General features: G+C 41.8%; 1 protein-coding gene across 2 annotated transcripts in view; it reads right to left on the bottom strand.

Moving 5' to 3' along the window:
* LOC119877688 (5-hydroxytryptamine receptor 7) overlaps positions 1-22,235 on the bottom strand; it is an 87,433-nt gene extending 65,198 nt beyond the window's left edge. For both annotated transcript variants that reach the window (XM_038578173.1, XM_038578174.1), the window contains exon 1: positions 21,676-22,235. In XM_038578173.1, coding sequence (XP_038434101.1) covers positions 21,676-22,220 — 545 coding nt within the window. In that variant the 5' untranslated portion in view covers positions 22,221-22,235. The remainder of the gene's footprint in view (positions 1-21,675) is intronic.
* Positions 22,236-24,860: the final 2,625 nt, after the last annotated feature.

Here is a 24,860-nt window from a genome sequence, read left to right on the forward strand (position 1 = left end):
AACAGTATACCCCATTCTCCCTTACCTGTTGATTTGTGGATAACTTAGAGCTACATGTATCTGTTGATTTGTGGATAACTTAGAGTTCCCATATATCTGTTGATTTGTGGATAACTTAGAGTTACAACTCCAAGTTGCCCCATGAAGTCTTCACCTCGTATCTGGTTTCTACTTCTGGGGTCTACCCACTCCCAACTGTCCTCTTCATTCCCAAACTCACTTTTGTCCTGGACACTTTTATTTCTCAATGCATAAACCTGATACAAAAACCCTTAATACCACCCCAGATCCTGGGCCAAGAACTTTATTTAGACTGACATCAGCTAGCTTCCCCCTTGTTCTGGGGCAGGATAGAGTTCAGGCAGCATCTCATAAGCTAAAGGGTATATCCCAGGGATTCCCATTATTCTTCAAAAAAAGAGGACACCTTTTAAATGTCAAAACATTTTTCAAACCCACACTTAGTAGTAATTGCACTTTTACTATCAGTTGACTAAAGCAGTACAAAATGACAAAACGCTATGCTACCTTAAATGCTCTTAAGTGAATTTGCATTTTATTAATCATAATCACATCTACATTTACCAGGAAGGAAAATCTGCTATTTTTTAAAAGGGAGAAATACTTACTCCAGCTGCTTCTGCATTCTGAGAAAGTGCAGAATTTATGTCAGGGGGAAGAAGGTCATTTTTTTCTTAGGATGTTGCAGCTCTTAGGGAACAACAGCCTCTAGGGAAGCTAAAGGGAAGCCAGCCTGTAGGCTGATCTGATGAGAGAGATAGAGGCTGATGGGAGGTAACTTAATTTGCATAATAAAATAAAGATCAAACAGACCTTTCAAATAGGTCTCAGGCAGCTTACGAGAACTGTGGCTTTTAAATATTGTTTTTGTAATTTTGCAAGGGGTGGGGACAAAGGAGAGGAAGAACCCCAACATACTGAAAGAGGTGTTGAGGTGGAAAGTTTCAATGGGAAAAAGATTTGGACACAAATCCAGACCATTGCTGCTTGGAGCAAGAACCTGGATGCTGTTAGAACACCCCAGCCCACAACATGGAAAATCTGCTATAGGAAATGAGGTTTCTAATCATTTCTTGAGTCATCTCTTTAGAATCATCCAAATCACAAGCTTCACAGATAATGAGAGAAGATCCCATCTGAACTAGTAAAGCACACAGATCAGAACGTCAACATAGGACCCACAGTCCACCAAGTCTGTAATTTCAAAGACAATTATGCTACAGGAAAATCAATACTCTCCACTCATCTCCACTTACAAAAGAACATTCTTGTACATACGTTTTTCTTTTTACCACCAAAACATCCTATGAGGCAGGTATAATCAACCCAACTTTACAATATGGATACTGAGGCTCAAAGAGAGTGAATTGATGTCTTATAGCTAATAAGGAAGTCACAGAATGAGACCCAAAAGTGAGGCCTTTGGATTCCAAATGCAGTGTGTTTTCTACATCATCATGGGTATGGAAAATGAACAGAAAAAATAAAAAGAAGTCAAGGCATCTGAATTCTAATTAGTATCAGGCTGCATCAACAGCCAACAGAGAATGCCTCAGAGGTCAAAGAATTAATATGCAATGCTGTAGACAGACTAGGTGCTACTACTAACAACAAATATTGATTGACTGTTTATCTTGAGCCAGTGCATCAGCAAAGCCAAGTTTCAGTAACTGCAACTCGAATACCATTTGAAAATTGTATCCATAATCAGTGTGACAATTCCTTCCCTTGATGGTAAGAACCGGATTCACTGCCATTGTGGTTTGTGGGTGCTATTAAGCTCATGAAAACCCTGTATTTCTTAAAGAACAAAAACCATTTATCCTGGAAGATGCTAATTACACTCACATACAAGCCATCTGCCTACACTGCTTTTAAATGTATAACCAGATAAAAACAGAAGCCCATTCATGGCATTTTTTATTCTGGAGCACCCAAGATAAGGCAAAAGACATAGCTGACAGGTTGCCCAAGTGCAGTTGAGGAATCACCTGGGTCACAGTCATTACAGGAAGATGTGATTCAGTTAAGTTGTTCTACAAGGAAAGGAAATAAAACAAACTGTCTAAACTACTAGACACTACTACTACACAGCTACTAGGCTGTCCTCACTGGAGTGTACATGAGAATTACTGGATCGGAAGTCAGTCTGGTATGCCTTCCAGTTCTGGTCTTGTCACTTAGCAGTCAGTTGCTTCAAGCAGGCACTTGCTTTCTCTATGCTTTGGTTTCCTTTATAAACCATGAAGGCTGGACTACATAACCTCCAGAAGTTCATACCAATCTGAATATCAGCAAGAAAAAAATTGCACCCTCAAATTAGGATAATTTAAGGAATCTCTTTATGGAGGTATGAGCAGGAGGTAAGGGGATGACAAAGGACAGTGCAGCAACAGAACAATAACTACCCCATGTGCAAAGGGAGGAGGGCAGGAGGCAGTTACAGGACCCAGCAGGAAGGAGTCAGGTAGCTAGGGCCACCTGGAAAGGAACAATGACTTCAAGTCAAGGGGCATAGTCAGTGCAAGAGGACCCAAAGGAAGGTAGGATCTCCCTCTGATAAACTTCCCTGAACTTTCCACCTGCTGAACCCAACCCAAAGCCAGAAAGGGTATCTGTTTCCCAGGGAAGAGAACAGAATGGAGAAAAGTAGAGAGTAGACCTGGAGATGTCAACTAGCAGAGGTCCCTTCCAGTTTTCACATTCTCTGATTCTGTTTGGTAATTTAGGACAGGATAACTTGATCTCAGTTGACCTCTGGCATGCCAAACCTGGAACTTTGGGACAATCAGGGATAAAGAGAAGCCAACATGCACACCAACGTCAACATATTTCAAGGTGCTGATATTGTGCCCCGAGGTGAATCACCAAGGTCTAGATATATTATTTGATTTTCATCTTTAAAAGAAGACACGTGATCTACCAGGAATAGACCATACTTTCCATCCCCTTCTCTGAGAAGCATAAGAGGTAAGACACCAGCTCTGGAATCAAATATACCCAAGTTTGATTCCAGATTCTGACCCCAAGTAACCTGATCAAATTCTCTTCCTCATCAAACCCCTTCCACATTTGTACAATGGAGATAACAGAATCTACTACACAGGACTGTTGGAAAAAGTCAGTGAAATGGTCAGCATGTAGCACAGAGTCCTACAGATAGAGGGTAACATTTAATCTTTCACTGGGCATTTAGTTAACAAAAATTTCTTGGACTTGTTAATGATTTTTACCTAAGTTACCTTTCACTTCCTTCATTTCAACTCTGAAAGACTCCTACACAGAACTTTCTAGGGCTCCCAAAATGCCAACAATCGATCAGGGATCTTTATTGAAGCTACAGATAAAATGAATTTGTTTGAAAAGTCATAACCTTGGACAAGATGAAATTAAGAACTTTCAGTGGGAAACTGTTCATTTGGAAAATATGAATCCTACACACTGAAAATCGAATCAAATCTAAATAAAATAAAAATCAGTCATCACATAATGCCACTTGAAAAATACAATTTAGAAAAAGGAAACTTGGATACTTATCAAAAGGCTTTATTTTGGCCAGTGTCTTTTATGACTACATACTCTCATTTTTATAAAAATTTGGGGGACTTTGCTATTACCTTTGGATATGCTAAGAAATTATAAGGATTGGTAAGAGACCACCATAACTATAAAAGAGAACGTGGAAATACAAAACGTCAAGAGTAGAGTGAACATCAGATACTTGATATCTAGCTAGGGAGTGGGGAAGAAATGAGTACAGAGGTTGTTGGTAAAAACAGAAGCCAAGATTCAAAGATACTGCAATTGAGTTGCATACATTCATTTAACCTGCCCACATTTCCAAAGTGCATTCTTGGTACCTGGCACTGGGATAAGCCTTATGTTGGGCAAATCCAACAAGTCCTCCAGATACTGCTACTGTTCTTGGAGTATTCAAGATCTACTGGGGAGGTAGACTCATAAACAAACATCCAGAGAACTTGATGGACATTGTGCTATAACATGAACAAATCAACATGGGAACATAAATTCAGGAAAGAGGAAGATCAAATCACTGAAGTCTTGCTATCAGTTTCTGCTATATAAGAAATTACTCTAAAATCTTGAGATGTAAACACTAGCCATATATATTCAGCTTGCTATTCTGTGGGCCAGTGCACTGTTCTGGTCTAGGTTGGTTCAGTTCATCTCAAGTGGGTTTTCTTATGTCTGTGGTCAAGTGATAGATCTGCTGGTGCCTTAGTAATTTATGAAAACCTCATTTTCCTGACTGGAGACTGGCAGCCAGAGAAGTAGGAGGACAAAGCCATGAGTCTCTCATTACCCAGAACAGGCTTCTTCACATGAAAGCAGTCACAGGGCCCCCCAAAGCAGCAAAATCAGGCAAATTCCAATGCATATGCTCTCTTCAAGTCTCTGCCTGCATCATGTTTGCTAAAGTCCCATAAGCCAAAGCAAGGTATAAGGCCAAGCATAGAGTCAATATGGGAAGGGCTATAAAGTCACACAGGAAAGGCATATGCATAGAGGAATGGGAAGAATTTGGGATCACTTTTATAATCTATCACAAGGCTATGTACAAGTGACATTTGAGGGGAACGTAACCGTCTCGTAGGAATTTACCAGGATAGGAGCTATTCCAGGGAAGAAGAATCAAGACAGAAACCAATGTATAATCGTAAAAATGCCTCTGACTCACCCAAGATAGAGCAATGAGAGGTTCCAGAGGCAAGGTTACATTTTATTATGTGATTTCCCACTTTCTTCAGATATGTTTGAAATATATGTGGCTGTAGTAGATCCTATTATACGATTTCCAGCATCTTGTCTTGCCTCTGGGGCTCAGAAGCCAATCAAATAAGGCTGCTGGGGATGTTCATGTAATGCACCACGCAGGTAAAAACCCTGTTATACCGACCACCCTTACAAAGAGACCTTAATGACAGAACATCCTGACAATGAAATCCACAGTGACTTTATAAATCGTGAGAAGCAGAACTGTGCATTCAGAGCCAGAAAAAGTGCTCCTGGCAGCTATGATCATGTCCCCACCCAGAGAGAAAAGAAACAAGGCGCACCAAGGCAGAACTGGATCATAAATGGTGTGGCTCCTACGTTCTTCATTTTCCCTGCCTACCTGTTCTATACCCAAGACCCAAATGAGTAAATTAATGAATGCTTCCTTCATTCCTTCATTTATTCATTTACTTATCCATCACATATTTATTGAGCACCTTCCACATGCCAAGAAAAGCTGGGAACAAACAGTGATGAGTAAGACGCCCCTGTTCCCAAGGATCCTCAGCATTTGCTGTGTGGGGTAGGGAAGAAATAGAAACAAGTACATTTCAGCATGATGATAACAGAGGCTAAGGAGGAGCCTGGGAGAGAACCGAACCCAGACCTAGGGATCAGGGACAGCTTCCCAGAGACCATGATATATTAGCTGAATCTTGAAGAATATTTAGGAAATAGGCAGGAAAGGGGAGGGCATTCCAGACAGAGGCTTTAAATATCATTTACAATGACATCCAAATGTGTATATCTAGACCTGACTTCTCTCTGGAACTCTAGAAACTTACATCCAAATGTCCACAGGTATCAAACTTACCATTCAAAATAGAACTCATGATTTTTACCACCAGTCCTACGACTTTCCCACTTGGTAAATAGCATCACCATTGACTGGGTGGCTTGAGCCAAAAGCATGTTGTCCTCTATCTTCTTTGTCCCTCACTTTCCACATCCAACCCTGTTAGCCCTGCTGATGCACCTCTGAGACATATCTTCATCCCTCCCTCTTCCCCATCTTCACTATTCCCAGTGATCTCTTATCTTGACTGCCACAGAAGCCTTCTGATTGGTCTCCGCCTTGCACTCTTACCCTTCTCCAATCCATTCTCTACAAAGTAACCATAGTGAACTATCAAAATTATAAATGGGATCATGTCACCCAGACTTCAAATTCTGCGCTGGATTTACTGCACTTAGAATAAAATCCACACTCTTTACCTGGCCCAAATCCCAATATAATCTGTGACCACTGCTCTACTCTCATTTCCTTAGAGGCTCTCCTTTCATCCTTCTACTCCGGTCAACTAGCCCAGGGCCTTGGCACCGGCTGCTGCCTTTGCCAGCATGCTCTCCTCCTGAACTTTAAGGAGCCAGCTCCACCACACTATTTTTTGTATATTTTTATTGGAGTTAGATTTGCCAACATATAGTATAACACCCAGTGCTCATCCCGTCAAGTGCCCCCCCTCAGTGCCCATCACCCAGTAACGCCATCCCCCCGCCCACCTCCCCTTCCACTATCCCTTGTTCATTTCTCAGAGTTAGGAGTCTCTCATGGTTTGTCTCCCTCTCTAATTTTTCCCACTCAGTTCCCCTCCTTCTCCATATAATCCCTTTCACTATTTCTTATATTCCGCATATGAGTGAAACCAAATGATGACTGTCCTTCTCTGATTGACTTACTTCACTCAGCATAATACCCTCCAGTTCCATCCATGTCAAAGCAAATGGTGGACAGTCTCTTCAATAAATGGTGCTGGGAAAATTGGACAGCCACGTGCAGAAGAATGAAACTAGACCATTCTCTTACACCAGACACAAAGATACACTCAAAATGAATGAAAGATCTAAATGTGAGACAAGAATCCATCAAAATCCTAGATGAGAACACAGGCAACACCCTTGTTGAACTTGGCCACAGTAACTTCTTGCAAGACACATCTATGAGGGCAAGGGAAACAAAAGCAAAAATGAACTATTAGGACCTAATCAAGATAAAAAGCTTCTGCACAGCAAAAGAAACAGTCAACAAAACTAAAAGACAACCTACAGAATGGGAGAAGATATTTGCAAATCGCATATCAGATAAAGGACTAGTATCCAAGATCTATAAAGAAGCTACACCAAGAAACAAGCAATCCAATCATGAAATGGGCAAAAGACTTGAACAGAAATTTCACCAAAGAAGACATACACATGGCCAACAAGCACATGAGAAAATGCTCCGCATCACTTGCCATCAGGGAAATACAAATCAAAACCACAATGAGATACCAGCTCACACCAGTGAGAAATGTGAAAATGAACAAGACAGGAAATAACAAATGTTGGAGAGGATGTGGAGAAAGGGGAACCCTCTTGCACTGTTGGTGGGAATGTGAGCTGGTACAGCCACTCTGGAAAACTGTGTGGAGGTTCCTTAAAGAGTTAAAAATAGAGCTACTCTACAACCCAGCAATTGCACTACTGGGGATTAACTCCAAAGTATAGATACAGTGAAAAGCTAAGACACCTGCACCCCAATGTTTATAGCAGCAATGTCCACAACAGCCAAACTGTGGAAGGAGCCACCATGTTATTTATATCTCAATATACATGTCACCGCCTTGGAAAGATCTTCCGTGATAACCCACTCTAAATTAATACATCACTCTGCTTTAATTCTCCATTATGGCACATGTTACCAATGAATGACTGTGTTTTTTAAAAGTGTATCTGTTTCTGGCCTATTTATTCTTACCAGAATGTAAGATTCAAGAGAGAAAAGGTCTTATTTTTGTCTTATTTAGGGTATAGAAGAGTAACTAATGAAGATTGAGGAACCAATAAAGGTTGAAGAAATGAACAGATAAATCCCCTATGACTCCCATAATAAGAAAAGACAATTTCGATATGTTAAGAAGTTGTTAATAAAGGCCTATAACCTTTGTGATCCCCAAAAACTAACAAGTATGAAACCATAGGCAATATATTTATCAAAACAGAAGAATTTTCAGACTTTTATTGAGACTATCAGGGACTTTTTCACACCAAACATACAGAATATATATTTCTCAAAATACAATTCTGAAATATTCAGGCAGTTGGATCAGGTCGATCATAGCTGGGCTGTAATAGCATGCCACTGAAGTCTCCCAGGTTTAACCATTAAGGCTCATAGCCCTCTATAGGTGTGTGGTTCTGCCAGATGTTCTGAATTAACCATTAGGAAGGAAGAAAGCTTTCCGGCTGCCATTCTTTGAAAGAGTAGAAAAATATTATCAGAATGCCCAGAAATACAGAATGCTCGGGAATTTGAATCAGAACAGAGTCCATGATGAAAGTGAGAATGCAAACCAGCTAAATGTGCAAAACTCAAGCTCTCCACAAAGATGCACTGGGAGTGCTCCCCTCAAGGCCCACAGCTGCTTAGTCCCCAGAGGCTGGCAGCCTGCGCTTCACTACAACATCAGAAGAGTGGGCAGGTAGGTCTGGCCCAGGAGCCATAATTTTGCAGCCACCCTTAGCAAGAATAATTCAGGCACAGAAAGGCTGTTCAAAAACAGACCACAGAGTCCCTGGGTTTTTATTGATGGAAGCACTCAAACAACCCAACTGTTTGCAACTAGAAGCTGAATGACTCATAAACTCCTCCAGAAAGGTCAAAGCACACAGGGATTGACTGCAGAACAATAGATATAAGCTAACTTTTTAAAGGTCCAAATTTTCTGATATGTGAATAAATAATATTAATTCATGCTCAACTAGATAACCTCTTGAAGTCTGGGCCATGTCTCTATTCACCTTTGTATCACCACAGTACTCAAATATCTAGGAGACAAGTAACAAGGGTTTGCCCTATTAAAGAAATCTCAGCTCCACTATCTTCTCTGGCTTGCTCACGCATCCTCTCTCTCTCCCTTTCTCTACACACACACACACACACACACACACACACACACCACACACCTGGCCTCTCTGTTAAGGTCTGCTGGTCTAGAGTCTTTCTTAAACCTGTGAAGAAATGGATCTTAATATTCCATAATGAACTTACCCTAACCCTAGCCCAAAAGCTAATACAGATGGACTGGAGTGGAGATGCCGTGGATCAACACTGGAGGAGAGGGTGCCAAAACACATCTGGCTCTGAGAATGTTAGTTAAGAGACTATGAACTTATGCTAACATAATTACTATTATAATAACATCACAGTTGTCCTCTCTGAAAGGTGGTAGAAAACATCTAGTGTTTGATGTGGTTCACAATTGATGTTCACAAAGTCAACACCCCTCTGGGTCTCAAAAGACCTGAAGTCAGACATTTCCCCAGCCAAATGTGATTCCACTACTTTCTTCCTGTGTGCCCTTGGGCAAGTTATTTAAGCTCTAACAGCCTCCCTTTGCTCATCACACAGGTGGCCAGGATGAGAGTGCCCACAGAGTGGTCATGGGGAGGAAGTGAGATGAATTACATAAAGCCCTTGGCAGTGGCCCTAACACAAAGTATGCACTCAACAAATTATGTTGCAAATGCCAGTTACTGCGCTCTCCTACTTGAGTATCACTCTCATGCCTGACACCTGTGACTCTCCTTCTGAGATACCTGAGCTTGGTCGAGCATGTTTCTCCACTGAAAGAAAAAGGCTCTGGGATTTTCATTCAATTTTGCCTGCATTCTCCCTCTGCAACAATGATTATAATAAAGAGAAAATCCCTGGCTCTAAGCTGCTAGGTCTTTGGTGTCACTTGGACCTTATTAAAGTCAGTGTACTGCCTATGCATGGGAGTGAAAAGTGACTCTCTAGCCTACTAGACCTTGATGGGAAAATCTCTTGGGGCTGTCCTACTGCCTCCATGCTGCTTCTGGTCCATCAATCCCTTGATCCTAATTTGGTTTCCCAGGGAAACGTCTATGTTTTCACCAAGAAGAATGTTTCACAGAAAGCTGGAAAATAAGTAGTCAAAGCCAGACCTTTGGGAATCTGAGGTACCCATCTTCCTTCTTCAAATCAATCCACAACGATTAACTAAACACCTACCATGTGCCAAGCACTACACTAGGGATGCAGACAGTCTCCAACAAGACAGACTCCTGACATGCAAAATATAAGAATAATTCCATGCAGAATGTACAGGTCCTGCCATGCAGAATGTATGGATGATTGATCCCATAGTTCATGCATGCATTACAGTTAATTTCACAAACCATGAATTACAAATTGAAGTGAGTCTTAGTAAGAAAAAATGCAGAAAGTTATAAGACTATGTAAGATGGTCTGGAGATTCTAGGAAAACTTGCATGCTACAGAAACATCTAGCCAAGGACCTGTTTGGAGAGTGGTAAAAATTAGCCAGCCAAAGAGGTAGAAAAGGAGGGAGGGACAATAAAAAGACTTGCAGAGGCCCTGAACATCAAAATGTTGAGGAACTAAAAAAAGAACAAGGTTGCCAGAATATTAGGGGCATGGCGGAGATGGGAAGATTGACTGACTGACTGACTGACTGACAGAGAACTGAACTGAATTGAATCAAATTGAATCTTGGGCAAAAGTTGGCAAAGTCCAACAGGATCAAATCTGGCCTGCCTGTTTTTTGTACAGTACCCCCAGATAAGAATGGTATTTATATTTTGAAATAGTTGAATAAAAATGAATATTTAATGAGATGTAAAAATTTCATGAAATTCAAATTTTAGTATCCATAAAGTTTTATTGGAATACAACCACTCCCATATATCTACTACATAATGACTATGGTTGCTTTTAAGCCTCAATGGCAAAGTAGTTGCAACAGAGACCACGTGACATACAAGCCTAAAATATTTACTAAAATACTTATCTAGCCCTTTACAGAAAAAGGTTTGCCAACCCCCAATCTAGTGAGATAGGCAGAGGTCAGGTTATATAATTTTTTAGGTCACAATGAACATTTAGGATCTTACCCCATGAACAGGGGAACTCATTAACCCATTAAAAAAGCAGAACAGCACGATCTAGTTAGTGTCCCAAACCTGTCTGCCTATTGGACTAACTTGGGAGCTTCCAAAATTTGGATGTATGAATCCAACCCCCAGAGACTGGGCATTAATTGGGCTCGTGTATAGCCTGGGTATGGGCTGTGGAATTTTTTGAAGATTCCCAGGTGACTCTAATGTGCAGATAAGTTCGGGTACTGTGAATAAAATCACATTTGCTTTTTTTTTTCAAAGATTGTATTTACTTATTCATAAGAGATGTGGAGAAAGAGGCAGAGAGAGAAGCAGACTCCATGCAGGGAGCCCGATGTGGGACTCGATCCCAAGACTCCAAGATCACACCCTGGCCAAAGGCAGGCACTTAACCGCTAAGCCACCCAGGCATCCCACATTTGCTTTTTGAAAAGAACATCTTAACTGAGGGGCTTTCCATCTTGCTACACACTAGAATTACTTGGGGGATGTTTTCAAACATTCTGATGCCCAGGCCCACCCAGACCAATTAAATCAGGATCACTCTAGAGCTGGGCTCCAAGAATTGTAATTTTTTTTTTTTAATTGCCCAGGTAATTCTATTCTTCAGCTAGGGTTATACACGCTGCATTACCATGAGGCAGTAGATACAGGGAGCTTCCTGGGAGGCTACTTTGAGTGGTCCAAATGAAAGATGATAGAGGCTCCAGTTGAGCTGCTAAACATGGCTGAGGGGAGAGGGAAATGGGAGAGGTAATCAGCAGGATTTGGTGACCGGCTGGTGAGAGTAGGGGGCTTAATGGGAAGTTTCAAAAATGGACCCAAATATCTAGCAAAGCAAATGGTTGCAGAGTGATGTCATTGATTGGGATGGGAATGTTGGGAGAGGAACAAGTATTTTTTTTTGGGGTGGGGGGTAAGAGAATTAGCTCTGTTCTGACATATTGAAGAGGAAGGGTCTATAATGGAGTTAGTCATATTGAGGCAATAAGGGAATCTGGAGTTAAATCATAAAGGGCCTTGAATGCTGGTATAACAGTATTCTACTCACACAGTAGGCAATGGTTACAGTGATACAGGAGGATACATGGGCTTTTGATCCAGATGCTGTTCCTGCCACACAGAATATGGTGTTCCCTCAGCTTCCTCATCTACAAAATGGAATTTAAAATGTTCACACTTTCTTTTTTACCTTTGGCCAGCAGAGACACTCAGTAAACATCCTTGTTATGAAAATTAAATGAGATATTGTGTGTAAAATCTTTAGGAATTTACATAGCACCAAAGGCTCTCAAAAATGGTAGTTGTTAATTCTAAAGGATTTCCAAAGAAAAAAAAAAATGACACAGTGACACTCTCCATAATGTTTTATGATATATACATGTGGACATCCATGGAATGATCAATGAGTGGGGTCAGAAACTGGCTCTTATGTTCAGCAGTTGTGACAGACAACATAATGGTATCTGTTCACCCATTACTAAGAAGTCAGGGTTCCGGCAACCCTGTGGAAACCACCATCCATCAGGATCCAGGCTACCCTGCTGGCACACTGCCCCTCCTTCCCAAGTGTGGTCCTCTCTTGACCAAGATAACAGCTAGACCTCTAGCCACCAGATTTAAATGCCAAGCAACAAGATGGAGACAAGGACAAAAAAAGGAAGGAAGAAGGCACACACCAAATGTCTTGAAAGAAGTTTCCAAGAAGCTGAAACACAATATTTCTACTAACATCTCTTGGGTCAAAATTTGGTAACATGGCCACACCTAGCTGCAAGGGAGACTAGAAAATGTAGTCTTTATTCTGGGCAGCCACATTTCCAGTTGAAAACAGGAATTCCTGTAAGTAAGGAGGAAGAAGATGATAGGTGTCAAGAAAGTCAGCCAGCAGCATCTGCCACAAGGGGCAAGGTCTTGCAGACTTGGGCTTTTCCTGTGCTATTACCTCACCCAGGTTGCCTTCTGGCTCCTTCTCTGTTCACTCACAGATTGATTCACTGCCTCCAGCCTCTTGGCATCTCTATTCCCCTTGCCTGGAAACTCTCCACCTTTCCATCACCAGTCTAATTCAACATTTCTTCAGAGACCTCCATCAGGATTTAACTCCATCTTGGCCATATCTAAACTTCTACTATTTCCTTAAAGACATATACATTAGTACATGGCACTTGAATGGGCTTTGAATATAAGGTTTCACCTTGTCTTGGACAAGTCACTTTCTCCCTCCAGGTCCTCCCACACTGAGTACAGACAACAATGCCCACCTCACAACGCTGAAGGAAGGACCAAAGATTTCTGTGTGTGGAAAGTGGTCTGTGAACAATAAAGCACTAAAACACCTATTAGCTGTTAGCATCTCTACCCTGCTCATCAATTCATAAGAAGAAACAAAAGTAGTTTCTGGGAAGCATCACTCACAAAGAGCAGAAGACCTGTGTATTCTCCTCCCTCTCACCTTCCCATAGCAAAGCTAGAAGAGGATTCCATCAATACTTAAATGGTCCCTACAAGCTGAAAATTAATTTAGAGATGAGCAAAGATGACTTCTTTAAAGAGAAAGGTGATCCACAGAAGCCAGAATGCTCCCTGCACTGCTGATAACAGCAAAATCAAAGCCAAGAACGCAGCTCAGATTATCGAAGCAAATGAGTCACGGTACCTGGCAAGGAGGCGAGGTTTCAGCCAGACACCAGTCAGAACCAAGGAGTATGGATCTTGCAAATAAGTCAGATGAGTTCCTGTGACTGTTAACAACCTCAAGATGACTCCTGCCCTCATGCATGAAGCAAAAAAATAAATGGCTGCTGATCACACTGAAAGAGTACCAGCATCTGCTCAGATTAACCACACATCTCATGTAAATCCAAATGCCCCTCACAAGTTGTCATTAAATAAATACTTCTGTCCTTTTGATTATAAAACAAAATGTGTAAGCAGGAAAGTACTTAGAATATATATGGATGCTTTGACAATAATTTTAAAAGTGAATATTCATGTGATTATCACCACAGTTCAAGAGATAAATCATTACAGCACTTCAAAAGCATGCCAAGAAGTAATCACTCTCCTTGTTCTCATGTTATATATGTCTTTCCTTTTCTTTCTAAAATTTCCACTTACCTAGGTCTCTAAACAAAGTTGTTTGTTTCAAATTTTTGAAATAATAGTGGAATCTCATTGTATGTGTTCCTAGGAACTCTGCTTCTTCTGCTCAGCATTGTGTTTGTGACCCCAAAGTATTTTTTTTTTTTTTTATTTTATGATAGTCAGAGAGAGAGAGAGAGGCAGAGACACAGGCAGAGGGAGAAGCAGGCTCCATGCACCGGGAGCCCAACGTGGGACTCGATCCTAGGTCTCCAGGATCGCGCCCCGGGCCAAAGGCAGGCGCCAAACCGCTGCGCCACCCAGGGATCCCGACCCCAAAGTATTTATGGGTGAAATGACATGATGTCTGAAATTTGACTTAAGATACTGTGAGGATGGAGGAGTCTCAAAGGATATGTTGAAGAAAATGGTGATCCCTATTGAAGCTAGGCAATGGATACATTAGGTTCTTCATACTATACTCCTGACTTCTAAATATGTTTCAATTTTTTTATAACAACAAATTGTTTAAATTACTTTGTGAGATTCATTTTAACCGTGGTTCATTTTCATTGTAGTATAGCAGTCATTCTCTAAGTAAGGTCCCAAAACCAGGAGCATCAGAATCATCTGGGAATTTGAAATGCAAATTATTTGGCTCTACCCCAGACTTACTGAATCAGAAACTTGGGGTAGGACGCAGCAATGTGTGTTTTAATAAGCTCTCCAGATAGTTTTGATACATGTTCAAATTGGATAACCATTATCAAATAGTATTCTATTACACAAATGAATCACAACTTATTTATCCATTCTATTGATGCACAAATATATTATTTCAAGTTTTAGGATTCCAAGTTTGTGGATATTATAAATAATCTTATATAAGACTTTTGGTGACAAGAGTCTCTCTGATACATACCTAATGGTAAAATAACAAAATCACAGGCTGTATGTATCTTTAACACTACATAATAATGCCAAACTCTTGTTCAAGTGATTCACCAATTTACAATCCTGCTAGTAATATATGAAAGTAGCCTTTGTTTTACATCCTTGTCAATACTTGGTATTTTTCAGGTATTTTAATTGTTGCCATTCTGGAGTGTTTCTGCCAAATACTTTCAGGCTTTCCAACCTGGGATCAAAAATATGTATTAGGGAATAGATATATTATGGAATAGAACTCCAGACATGCATAATTTTGCAAATATGTTAGTTGGTGAGTTTGTATGATTTCAGAAAGAATTTGGCATGATGGAGAAACTGAGAGGGTCAGTGGGACTATACTTTGGAAGGCAGGAGGAAATGTGGTACAAAATATTATTGAGAAGTAAGGCAGGGGCAAATCAGGGACCTTATAGATGTGCTAAACACTTTTGGTTTTATTCTAAGTGAAATGAAAAGCCAATGAAAGGTTTTCAGAAGAGCAATTTACATAGTTACACTTCTGTTATTTGTATATATTTAAAATATCTCAGGCACACATCTACTTCTAGCGATGATGAGGCCACATGATGCTTCAGACCATTGCTTCTGCTGAAACAACTAAAAAAACTGGGTAAAGCAGAGACACACCCCTGCTTGTAGCCATCACAGTTTTTGAGACAACCAGGAGTTGAGGGGACAAAATAATTCTGGACAAGAGAGAACCACAGAGGTGAGCCAAAATTCTGCAGCCATTTTTTCCCTTGGGACATTTGCCAAAACTAGGTGAGGGGAAGGGGGTAAGGATCCAGGCAAAGAGCCTCAGCAGAGCTGCTTATGAAGAGGCAACAATATGAGAAAAAACTTTGGTAGTCTATTGAAAATAAAAACCTGAGAGGCCAAGATCCCAATAAGAAGGAAGAAGTAGAAAACTAAGCCCGATACTTGGCCAGTATTCCCCTCAAGACATTGGCTGAGTTCTGAAGCTGTGCAGAGCAGGAGGCTGAGAAGCCAAAAAGAAAGCTCCCCAAAGGCTTTCAATAGGAGTTTTAACAGTCTCTCAGTGCTGAAGAGAGAACAATCAAGAGTTCCACACAAGCCAGGGGAGAGAGGTCATTGAGAACACCTTATGCTCTTAGCTGAAATCCCAAAAAGGCTACACCTTAAATAGAGGCATCAGCCAGTAGCAGATAGAGCTCTATCAAAACTAAAACATAAAAAAAAAAAACAAAAAAACAAAAAAAACTAAAACATAGCATGTAGTCAGCACAACCCCTAAGTGGATTACAATAATAAGTCCACCAATATGCCTGCCTCACAGATATTTTCTCTTAAGGAAAATAACATCATTTACAACATACATAATTTTGTGTACAAAATGTTGAGTATATAATCAAAGGTGCTTCGCATGCCAAGACATAGACCCAAAACCTAGGGGAAAAAAATCCAAAGCAGATTACACAAAAAGAAACCACAAGTAACTCAGATATTGGAATTAGTATAAAAAGAGCCTATGTACACTCAAGAGTATAATAACATTAAGGAGAAATTACATGGAAAGGCAGAGAATTCAAATCAACAAAAAGGATCAAATACAGGAAAAAAGGGTCAAATGGAACTTTTAGGAGTGTGAAATTAATAACTTAATAGATAAGCTAAACAACAGATTAGACATAGCAGAAAGGATGGTTAATAAATTGGAAGGCAGGTCAAAAATTTTTCAACATTAAACCACAGAGTAAAATGGAAAATAAAGAAAAAGCATAAGAGACGTGTGATAGAATAAAAGTTCTACATTATGGGGGATCCCTGGGTGGCGCAGCGGTTTAGCGCCTGCCTTTGGCCCAGGGCACGATCCTGGAGACCCGGGATCGAATCCCACATCGGGTTCCCGGTGCATGGAGCCTGCTTCTCCCTCTGCCTGTGTCTCTGCCTCTCTCTCTCTCTCTCTCTCTCTGTGACTATCATAAATAAATAAAAATTTAAAAAAAAAAGTCCTACATTATGTATGTTTGAGACACAGAAGAGAGAAAAAATGGTACAGTAAAACTATGTAAAGAGATAACAACAAACTAATCAGAGATATCAGTGCACAAAAAGAAAAATGACTAAGAATCCCAGTGGAGTTGACAGCAAATTAACAGCAAAAAATAATCAATAAAGCCACATCTGGAGACATCACAGAAAACGTGATAAAAACTAAAGACAAAAAGAAAATCCTAAAAGGAACCAGAGGATAAAAGACACATTATCTTCAAAGGCATAATAATAATGTAGGTTAATGGCTGATTTTTCAACAGAAATGATGGAAGCCTGAAGACAATGGAAGAATGTCTTAAAGTGCCGAGAAAACCCCTCACACATATAATTACATACTCAGAGAAAACGTCACTCAAAAATGATGGCAAAATTAAGACATTTCCAGATAAATAAAAACTGACAAGATTTCTTACCAACAAACTCACTTTAAAAAGATGCTAATGAAAGTTTAACTAGGCAGAAGAAAATAACCCCAGATGAAAGCATGGTAATGAAGGAAAAAATACAATGCAAAGGTGAACCTGTGGAGAACTGAGAATAAAAACTGATTGTTTAAAATAACAAAAATAATATATAAGAGACTTTTTAAATATGTAGATTAAGATGCATTAAAACAACACAAAAGATGTAAGGGGGCAAAGAGAATTAAAATACAATATGGAACCTTAGTATAGAGCATTGTGTTTACCCAAAACAAATGAAAACATGTCCACAAAATGACTTATAAACAAACAAATGTTTATTATTTATTATTTATTTATAGCACTATTAGTAATATCCAGAAACTGGGAACAATTCAAATGTCTATCTACAGGTGAACTTATAGACAAATTAAATGGAATACTACTCACCAAAAAAGTAAAATAAAACAAAATAAAATACAGACACACTAAAAACTATGGATGGATCACACAGATATTATATTGAGCAAAAGAAGCCAGAATTAAGAGTACATACTAAGCTGTTCCATTTACAAGAGGTTCTAACCAAGTAAAACTAATTCATGATCCTAAAAGTCAGGATAATAGTTATCCTTGAAGTATCAAAAACTGGAGAGGGGCAGAAGGGGATCTCTGGGATCTCCCCCCTTACTGGGTCGGTAATTTTCAATTTCTTGATCTAGTGGCAGATTACATCAAAGTGTTCACTTGTTGGAAATTCGTCAAGCTCTATACTTAGGATTGTTCATTTTCTATATGTATTTTCCAAAAAAAATTAAAACATATATTTCAGACATACAGAAAATTAAACAAATAACAAGACTGTATCAACCATCAAAATTCGAGATAAAACATTACCAGTACAGTTGGTATGTGTGCTACTGCCTCATTACACCTCCACCTACCCCACCAGAGATAAGGACTCCCATGAGTTTGGTTTGGTGTTCACCATCCCTCTGCACTCTTTTTTCCTTTACTCCTTATATAAATTCACCTAAACAATGTATAGAACTCTTTCACATGTTTTTAAACTATATATAAAATGTAATTTGATTTCTATTTTTATTTTTTAAAGATTTATTTTAGAGAGAGAGAGACAGACAGAATGAGTGGGGGAAGGGGTAGAGGGAAAGAATCTCAAGCAGACTCCCCGCTGAGCACAGAGTCCCACTTGGGGTTCTATTTCACAACCTTGAGATCATGGTCTGAGCCAAAATCAAGAGTCAGATGCTTAAATGATTGAGCCACCCAGGCACCTCTGATTTCTATTTTTAAAAGATGATTCTATAAAGGGGCACAAGGGAACTTTCTAGCATTATAAAAATATGCTACATCCTGATTGGAGTGTGGGTCCATAGGTACAGACATATGTCAAAACTCATCAAGTTATGCATTTAATATCTGTGCATTTCACTATAGGTAAATATCATCTCACTTAAATTATTTAAAAAGAGATCATTCATAGGCAATGAATGAAGGATGGACGGAAATGAAACCAACAAGGCCAGTTAAAATACTTCGGTAGACCTGAGAATGCCAAACTCAGCTACCTAAGGAGGAAAGAAATAAAGACAGCTTGTGGGCACAGTTCTTTGAGCAGCTTAACTGTGAAGTGGAGCAGTAAATTGAGGGAGACATAAGGCCAAAGTTAAATAGAAGATCAAGCTTGACCCAGTTGAGAGGAAACACTGAAGGCAAAGAAGAGAGAGGAGGGATCAAGGAAGGAACAAAATCCTTGAGATGAGAAGGGATGGGATGTGAAGTGCAGGTGGTTTGGTCTTTGCTGGGACACAATGTCTTCTAGCCTTTTAACTGGACAGAAATAAAAAGGGAACAGATGTAGGAAAGACTGTTTGGTGGTGGAAAGATATTGAAGTATCCATTCAATGATTGCTACTTTTTCAATGATCATGAATCATTATCTGAAAAGGATGGGGAAGGGAGTGTTGAAGCCTGTGAAGAAGAACAGCATGAAATTGCATTGAAAAGGCTAGAAAGGCATCCCTGTAAGGTGGATGTCATTAAGAAAAATCAAAGGTTCCATCTTGGACACATTAAAGGCTCACCGGATATCCAAATCCTCGCAATACAGTAAGAGCTCAAAAGCAGGAATATTATTACTCATCTTTGATTAGTACTGCACAAAGCACACTGTAACCTAACCCTGTACTCAAGAGGGAATGAATAAACAAATATTAAAATTTTTCATATTTTCTTAGCACATTTGTATATCCGTGGTCATATTCTACAATGAAACTGAAGAAAACAGTCTCTTCAGAAATAATTCACCTTAGATATCAAATGTATTTTCCTTTTTCTCATTTTTTATTTTTGTGTTTTCTTGGAAGAAAAGCAATCTGTGTCTTCCAGTGTTATCAGTTCTTTATTTTATCTTAAAAAAATGCTCTGTTCATCCTCCAAAATAATTTTTAAGTAGAATTCACCAGTGGAGCAATTCTCATAGGAAATAAAGAGACAGACTCTACATCCCTATATTATCCCGGTTTGTGACAATCATAGGATATGCTGGATGAAGAAATTGAAAACTCTTGCCAAAAAGAATTAACCTCTTCCTTGTATTCAAGACATCCTTGCTGCTTGCTGGTAAGTCACATGTGCACATGGAGTGAAGAAAGCCTTTAGCTAATATACAGGAATCTCAGGGTAGTCCCAAACCAAACCTGAATGAGCCCAGCAGAGCAGAAGCACTGGCTGTGTTAGGAGATGATTTAGTATACTGTGCTATTTATGTATCATTTATCATTTATGAAAGGAAACAAATTATAAATGCATTTCTTGAAGCAAAAATTCTATTTGTTGTATTACACTCAATTCCATTTAAAAGGACTCCATTCATGCAAGAATGACTGATTTGGTTGGCTTAGGAGTCCAATTTTTATGCTCACAATTCATTTATATACTTACTATGTATATTGAGTGCACTCTTCTATTTCCTGTTGCCACAGCCAGACTGTGAGTGCATGTGTTTTTGTCATTCTTAACTGTAGTAATTCAAAACTTCAGCTGTCAAGTTTGGAGCTAATATTCTCATATATGCCATTCATGCACTTTTCTTAAAAATAATTCCTTGTTTGCTCTCAGAAGTTCCTACCTAACATGATATGTAAAATGGCAGGATCAATTAAAAAAAAAAAAAAACCTAAATCTTTAAACACAGTTACAATATATTTTTTCTTGAAAATATCCCTTTACCTATCATTCCCTTTATTCAGTAATTATAAACCCTAGTCAAGCAGTAAAACAAGACAACATGTTAAATATCAACAAACCACAAACAGCAGTGTTCACTGGGAGGAAAAGGAAGAAAATCTGTTTCATGCTAGACTATCTTTAGAGGGACTATCATTTGAAGTGTGGAGGCATCAATTATTTCTTCTATGCTGAGGGTTTACACATTTAAAGGCTCTGTAAGTCCACAAAATAAATAAGCCATCGTTTCTCTGTACCATCAAACACAACAGGATACCAGTCTTGTAAGCGGGTTTTAAAACAACAGAATTATGTGGGTGAATCCTAAGGTTTACTATTTCAGTTTCAAGAGAAACAGTTATAAGGTGGCCAAAGTGCACTGGGACCATACTTGGAGTTGTCAGTTAAATACAGTGTTTCCGGGACCAAAGACCAGCTCCATAGCAGAATCCTGTGATTCTAGAGTCTGAAGAAACCCTCGGAGTCTCCTAGCCCAATCTGACACCCAAGGCCTGAATTTTTTCCCCAGTATCTCTGACAGATGGTCAGCCTCTGTTTCAATTACTCCACTGGGGGGGAGGGGGGGGGAGGGCGGTTCTCAAGAGAAAATTCTCAAGGGGTATGATGAAAGGCTAGAACCAACCATTCAGACAGGGAGTAAGGCTCCAGTCAGCAAGCCTGCAGGATGCAAACAACATTGTCAAACACCAGAATCAGACTTCCAGGAGAATGAGATTCAGGATCAGCAACCATAGAAGTGCAACGTTCAGACATGTAGAACCCCCCATTCTGCAACCATCCTCAGTCCGTTCACTGGCCTTGGGAGCAGCTCCCACAATCTGGAAGCAAGGAGGCTTTTCAAGGACTGGTTTCTTAGAGTAAGAAACGACACTTTCAGACTCACAGCAAGGTCTGTCAAGTTTAGCCAGGATCAAATCCGTTCCTTCTAAACACCAAGCCAAGGGACCCCCTGCTGGAACTGCTAATGCTTAAAATACTTTAACTTTGGTCTTGACAATCCTCACCACAGTAAACTAGAACACTTTGGGCTCTTCTTTTAAAGGCGTATGGGGACTATGCCGTAACCGAAATTGCTCGGTTGGTGTAGGGCTGATGCGTGGCGCTGCCGTTTTAGGCGCAGCCCTTCATCCGGCCGAGTCCGGCTGATCCTCCCAGGATAGGCGAGCGCCGGCACACCCCCAGCCGGACCCGGGACGGCGCGGCCGGCCCTTACCTGTCGATGCTGATCACGCACAGGGTCATGATCGAGGCCGTGCAGCACATAACGTCCATGGCGATGAAGACGTTGCAGAAGAAGTGGCCAAAGATCCACTTGCCCCCGATGAGGTCGGTGACGCTGACGAAGGGCATGACCGCCACGGCCACCGAGAGGTCGGCCAGCGCCAGGGATACGATCAGGTAGTTGGAGGGCTGGCGGAGCTTCTTGACGAAGCACACCGAGATCACCACCAGACAGTTGCCGGCGATCGTCAGCAGCGTGATGAGCGTCAGGACAGAGCCGATCACAACTTTCTCGGCCCTGCCGTAGTTGATCTGCTCCCCGCAGCCGGAGGCGTTGTCGGGCGGCGCGTCCCAGGTGGGCACGGGGCTGGCCGTCACCTCTGCGGCCCCGCGCAGCAGGGGCGGCGCCCAGGAGCCCGAGCCCGGGCCGGCGCCGTCGGGGCCCAGGTCCGGCAGCCCGCGCCCCACCTCCGGCAGGAGCAGAGAGCGGAGGTGCCCGTAGAGGTCCGGGCGGCCGCTGCTGTTAACGTCCATCATCGTGCCGCCGTGCGCTGCTGCCCATGGAGCCGGCGCCCCCGCCACGCGCTCCCGCCGCCGGCCCGGGGGCTCACCTCGCCGGTTCCGCTCCGCCCGGCCCAGCCATGGGGCCCGCGCCGGCCACTGGGGGGCGCCTCGGCTCGGCCTCGCGGCCCCGCACGTCCCGGGGCCCCCCGGCCGCTGCGGACTCCCTGCGGGAGGCGCCTCCGGCACCGACGGACGCCCGGGACGCGCGGCTCCCCGGCCGCCCCGCAGCCCGCAGCCCGCAGCCCGCAGCCCGGAGCCCGCAGCCCGCAGCCCGCAGCCCGCAGCCCGCAGCCCGCAGCAGCCGCGCGTCTCGGCCGAGCGCGCCCGGGAGGCAGCGGCCGAAGTTGCGGAGTGCGCCCCGCCCCTCGCGCCCGCCGCCGCCGCCGCTCCCGCCGCTCCCGCCGCTCCCCTGCAGCAAACGCGCCGCGTCCCCGCCGCCGCCGCCGCCGCCGCCGCCGCCCGAGCCCCCGGAGCTCCCGGGACGGGCTTCCCCCGCGGGGCCGGGCCGGGCCGGGCCGCCGCGTCCCCCGCACCTCCCCGCCGCGCAGGGGGCGGTGCTCCACGCGCCTCCCGGGATCCCGCTCGCTCGCTCGCTCGCTCGCTGTCCGGGACCTCGGCGCGGCTGGAGGCGCGGGCCCCTCCGACAGACCGAGCCTCGGCACGGAAGCGGCGGCGCTCGGATGGGGGAGGACTGGGGGGGCCCACCGACATTCGGACTCACTGCGAAATGAAGAACCTGGAGAGGATTTTTTGTTTTTCGATTTAAAAAAACCTTTTCGAGCACTACACCAAGCAGCAAATACTTCCGTTTCCTATTTTGACCACTTATGGGTGAAAGCGAAGATGGAAAAGGAGAAGGAGCCGAATGGGGAGGGGCGGGAGCTCAGAAGACTTAAGCAGGGAGGGGATGGGATGCCCTCAGGTCTTGACACCCAGGAAGAGCTCCAGGCTCTGGGGAAAGGACTTAAACGCATTCTAACCCTCCAGCGTCTAGAAAGAGACCCCGGCTGCTTTTATATTCCGGCTTCAAAGCCTAATATACTGAAATGAGGGTTAATTTTCCCATGGTATTCTGGAAATCTTGCCCATAAGCGAAGAAATGACCGATTATAATGTTCTGCAGAAGAATCCTGGAGGTGCATGTTGACTTAATGCCTATTGCCTAAAATCTCCTTGGTATTCAAACGCTGTTACAGAGGCTGATTTTTATTATTTGTGAGGCTTACTTCACTCCGTTTGGTATAAAGCTTTTATTGGACACCAGCAGTGATTTCTTTAGTTTAACACTCTAAAAATAATCAAATCTGTTTTCTTTTCTAGTTAGGCCCTAGCAGATTATAAATAGGAAAGAAAGGGAACAGAAACCTCCAAATGTATTGATCTGAGAGCTGAATAATACTCTCATTCTTCAAGGTGGGTGTTAGCCCTATTTTTTTCAGATAAGGAAACACAGTTGCTACTGCATTCAGCTGGTAAGTAATAGGTTTCTTTTTTTTTTTTTTTTTTTTTTTTAAGTAATAGGTTTCAAACCAGGGTTATCTGAATACCCTGTCTATATTCTTCCCCCTACACATTGAAAAAAACAGATTTTTTTAAGAAAAGAAAAAAATCCCTCCATGGTGGGCCAATGGTCACGATTTATGAACATGTCAGGGTCTTTTCTCAGCCTGAGATAAGCAGATCAATACACTGAGTCAGAGGAAGAGTGGAAGATAGTTATGTAGGCCTCAGAGCAAAACTATTTAGTAGTTAAGAAAATGGATGACAAAATGTCTTTGATCTTACTTATGTTAGTATTAAACATAATTTCAGACAAGAGAAAACTAGTTTGCAGCTGGAAGGCATCTAAGAAATCATTTGTTTACCCTTCAAGACAGAAGGAAATAGAGGTTGGGAGAAGTTTAATGCCTTAGCCAAGATCATACATGACTACATGGAAATGGTTCAATTTTGGGGGTGCCTGGGTGGCTCAGTTGATTAAGCATCTGCCTTCTTGCTCAGGTCATGATCCTGGGGTCCTGGAATAGAGCCCCATGTCTAGCCCAGCATCCATTGGGCTCCCTGCTCAGTGGGGAGTCTGCTTCTCTCTCTCCCTCTGCCCCTCCCCCCTGCTCCTGTTTCTCTCTCTCTCTCTCTCTCTCTCTCTCCTCCCCCCCCCCCCAGAGAAATAAATGAAAAATCCTTTTAAAAATAGTTTAATTTTCTGGTTTTGAGTTTAGGATGTCTCAAGACTTCTTAAAAATTCTTTAAGGTAGTAATTTCACAAGCTACTTTTGACTTTTCTTATTTTAACTTTATAACTCATTTTAACTTATTTTGAGTTTTCTCTCCTACCCCACCATCCCTCCACCCCCGAGTAATCAGGGCAACTTACATTGTCTTGCCTCTTGTAAATAATATTCCACATTAATGAATTATACAAAGAAGTTAAAAAGCAATAGTTTTATTAATTGAATCTACAGTTAATATATTTTGCACCTATACTCCTAGCCACTCTTACCCGGCCTACTTATTTCATAGCAGCTTCTGAGGTTTTTTGCATTCATTATTTTTCATTGTAGGACATATAAATGCACCAAATAATCAGTAAAATACTACTTTCAAATTGACTTC

The sequence above is a fragment of the Canis lupus genome, chromosome 28, assembly GCF_011100685.1.
Source record: "Canis lupus familiaris isolate Mischka breed German Shepherd chromosome 28, alternate assembly UU_Cfam_GSD_1.0, whole genome shotgun sequence".
Lineage (NCBI taxonomy): Eukaryota > Metazoa > Chordata > Mammalia > Carnivora > Canidae > Canis > Canis lupus.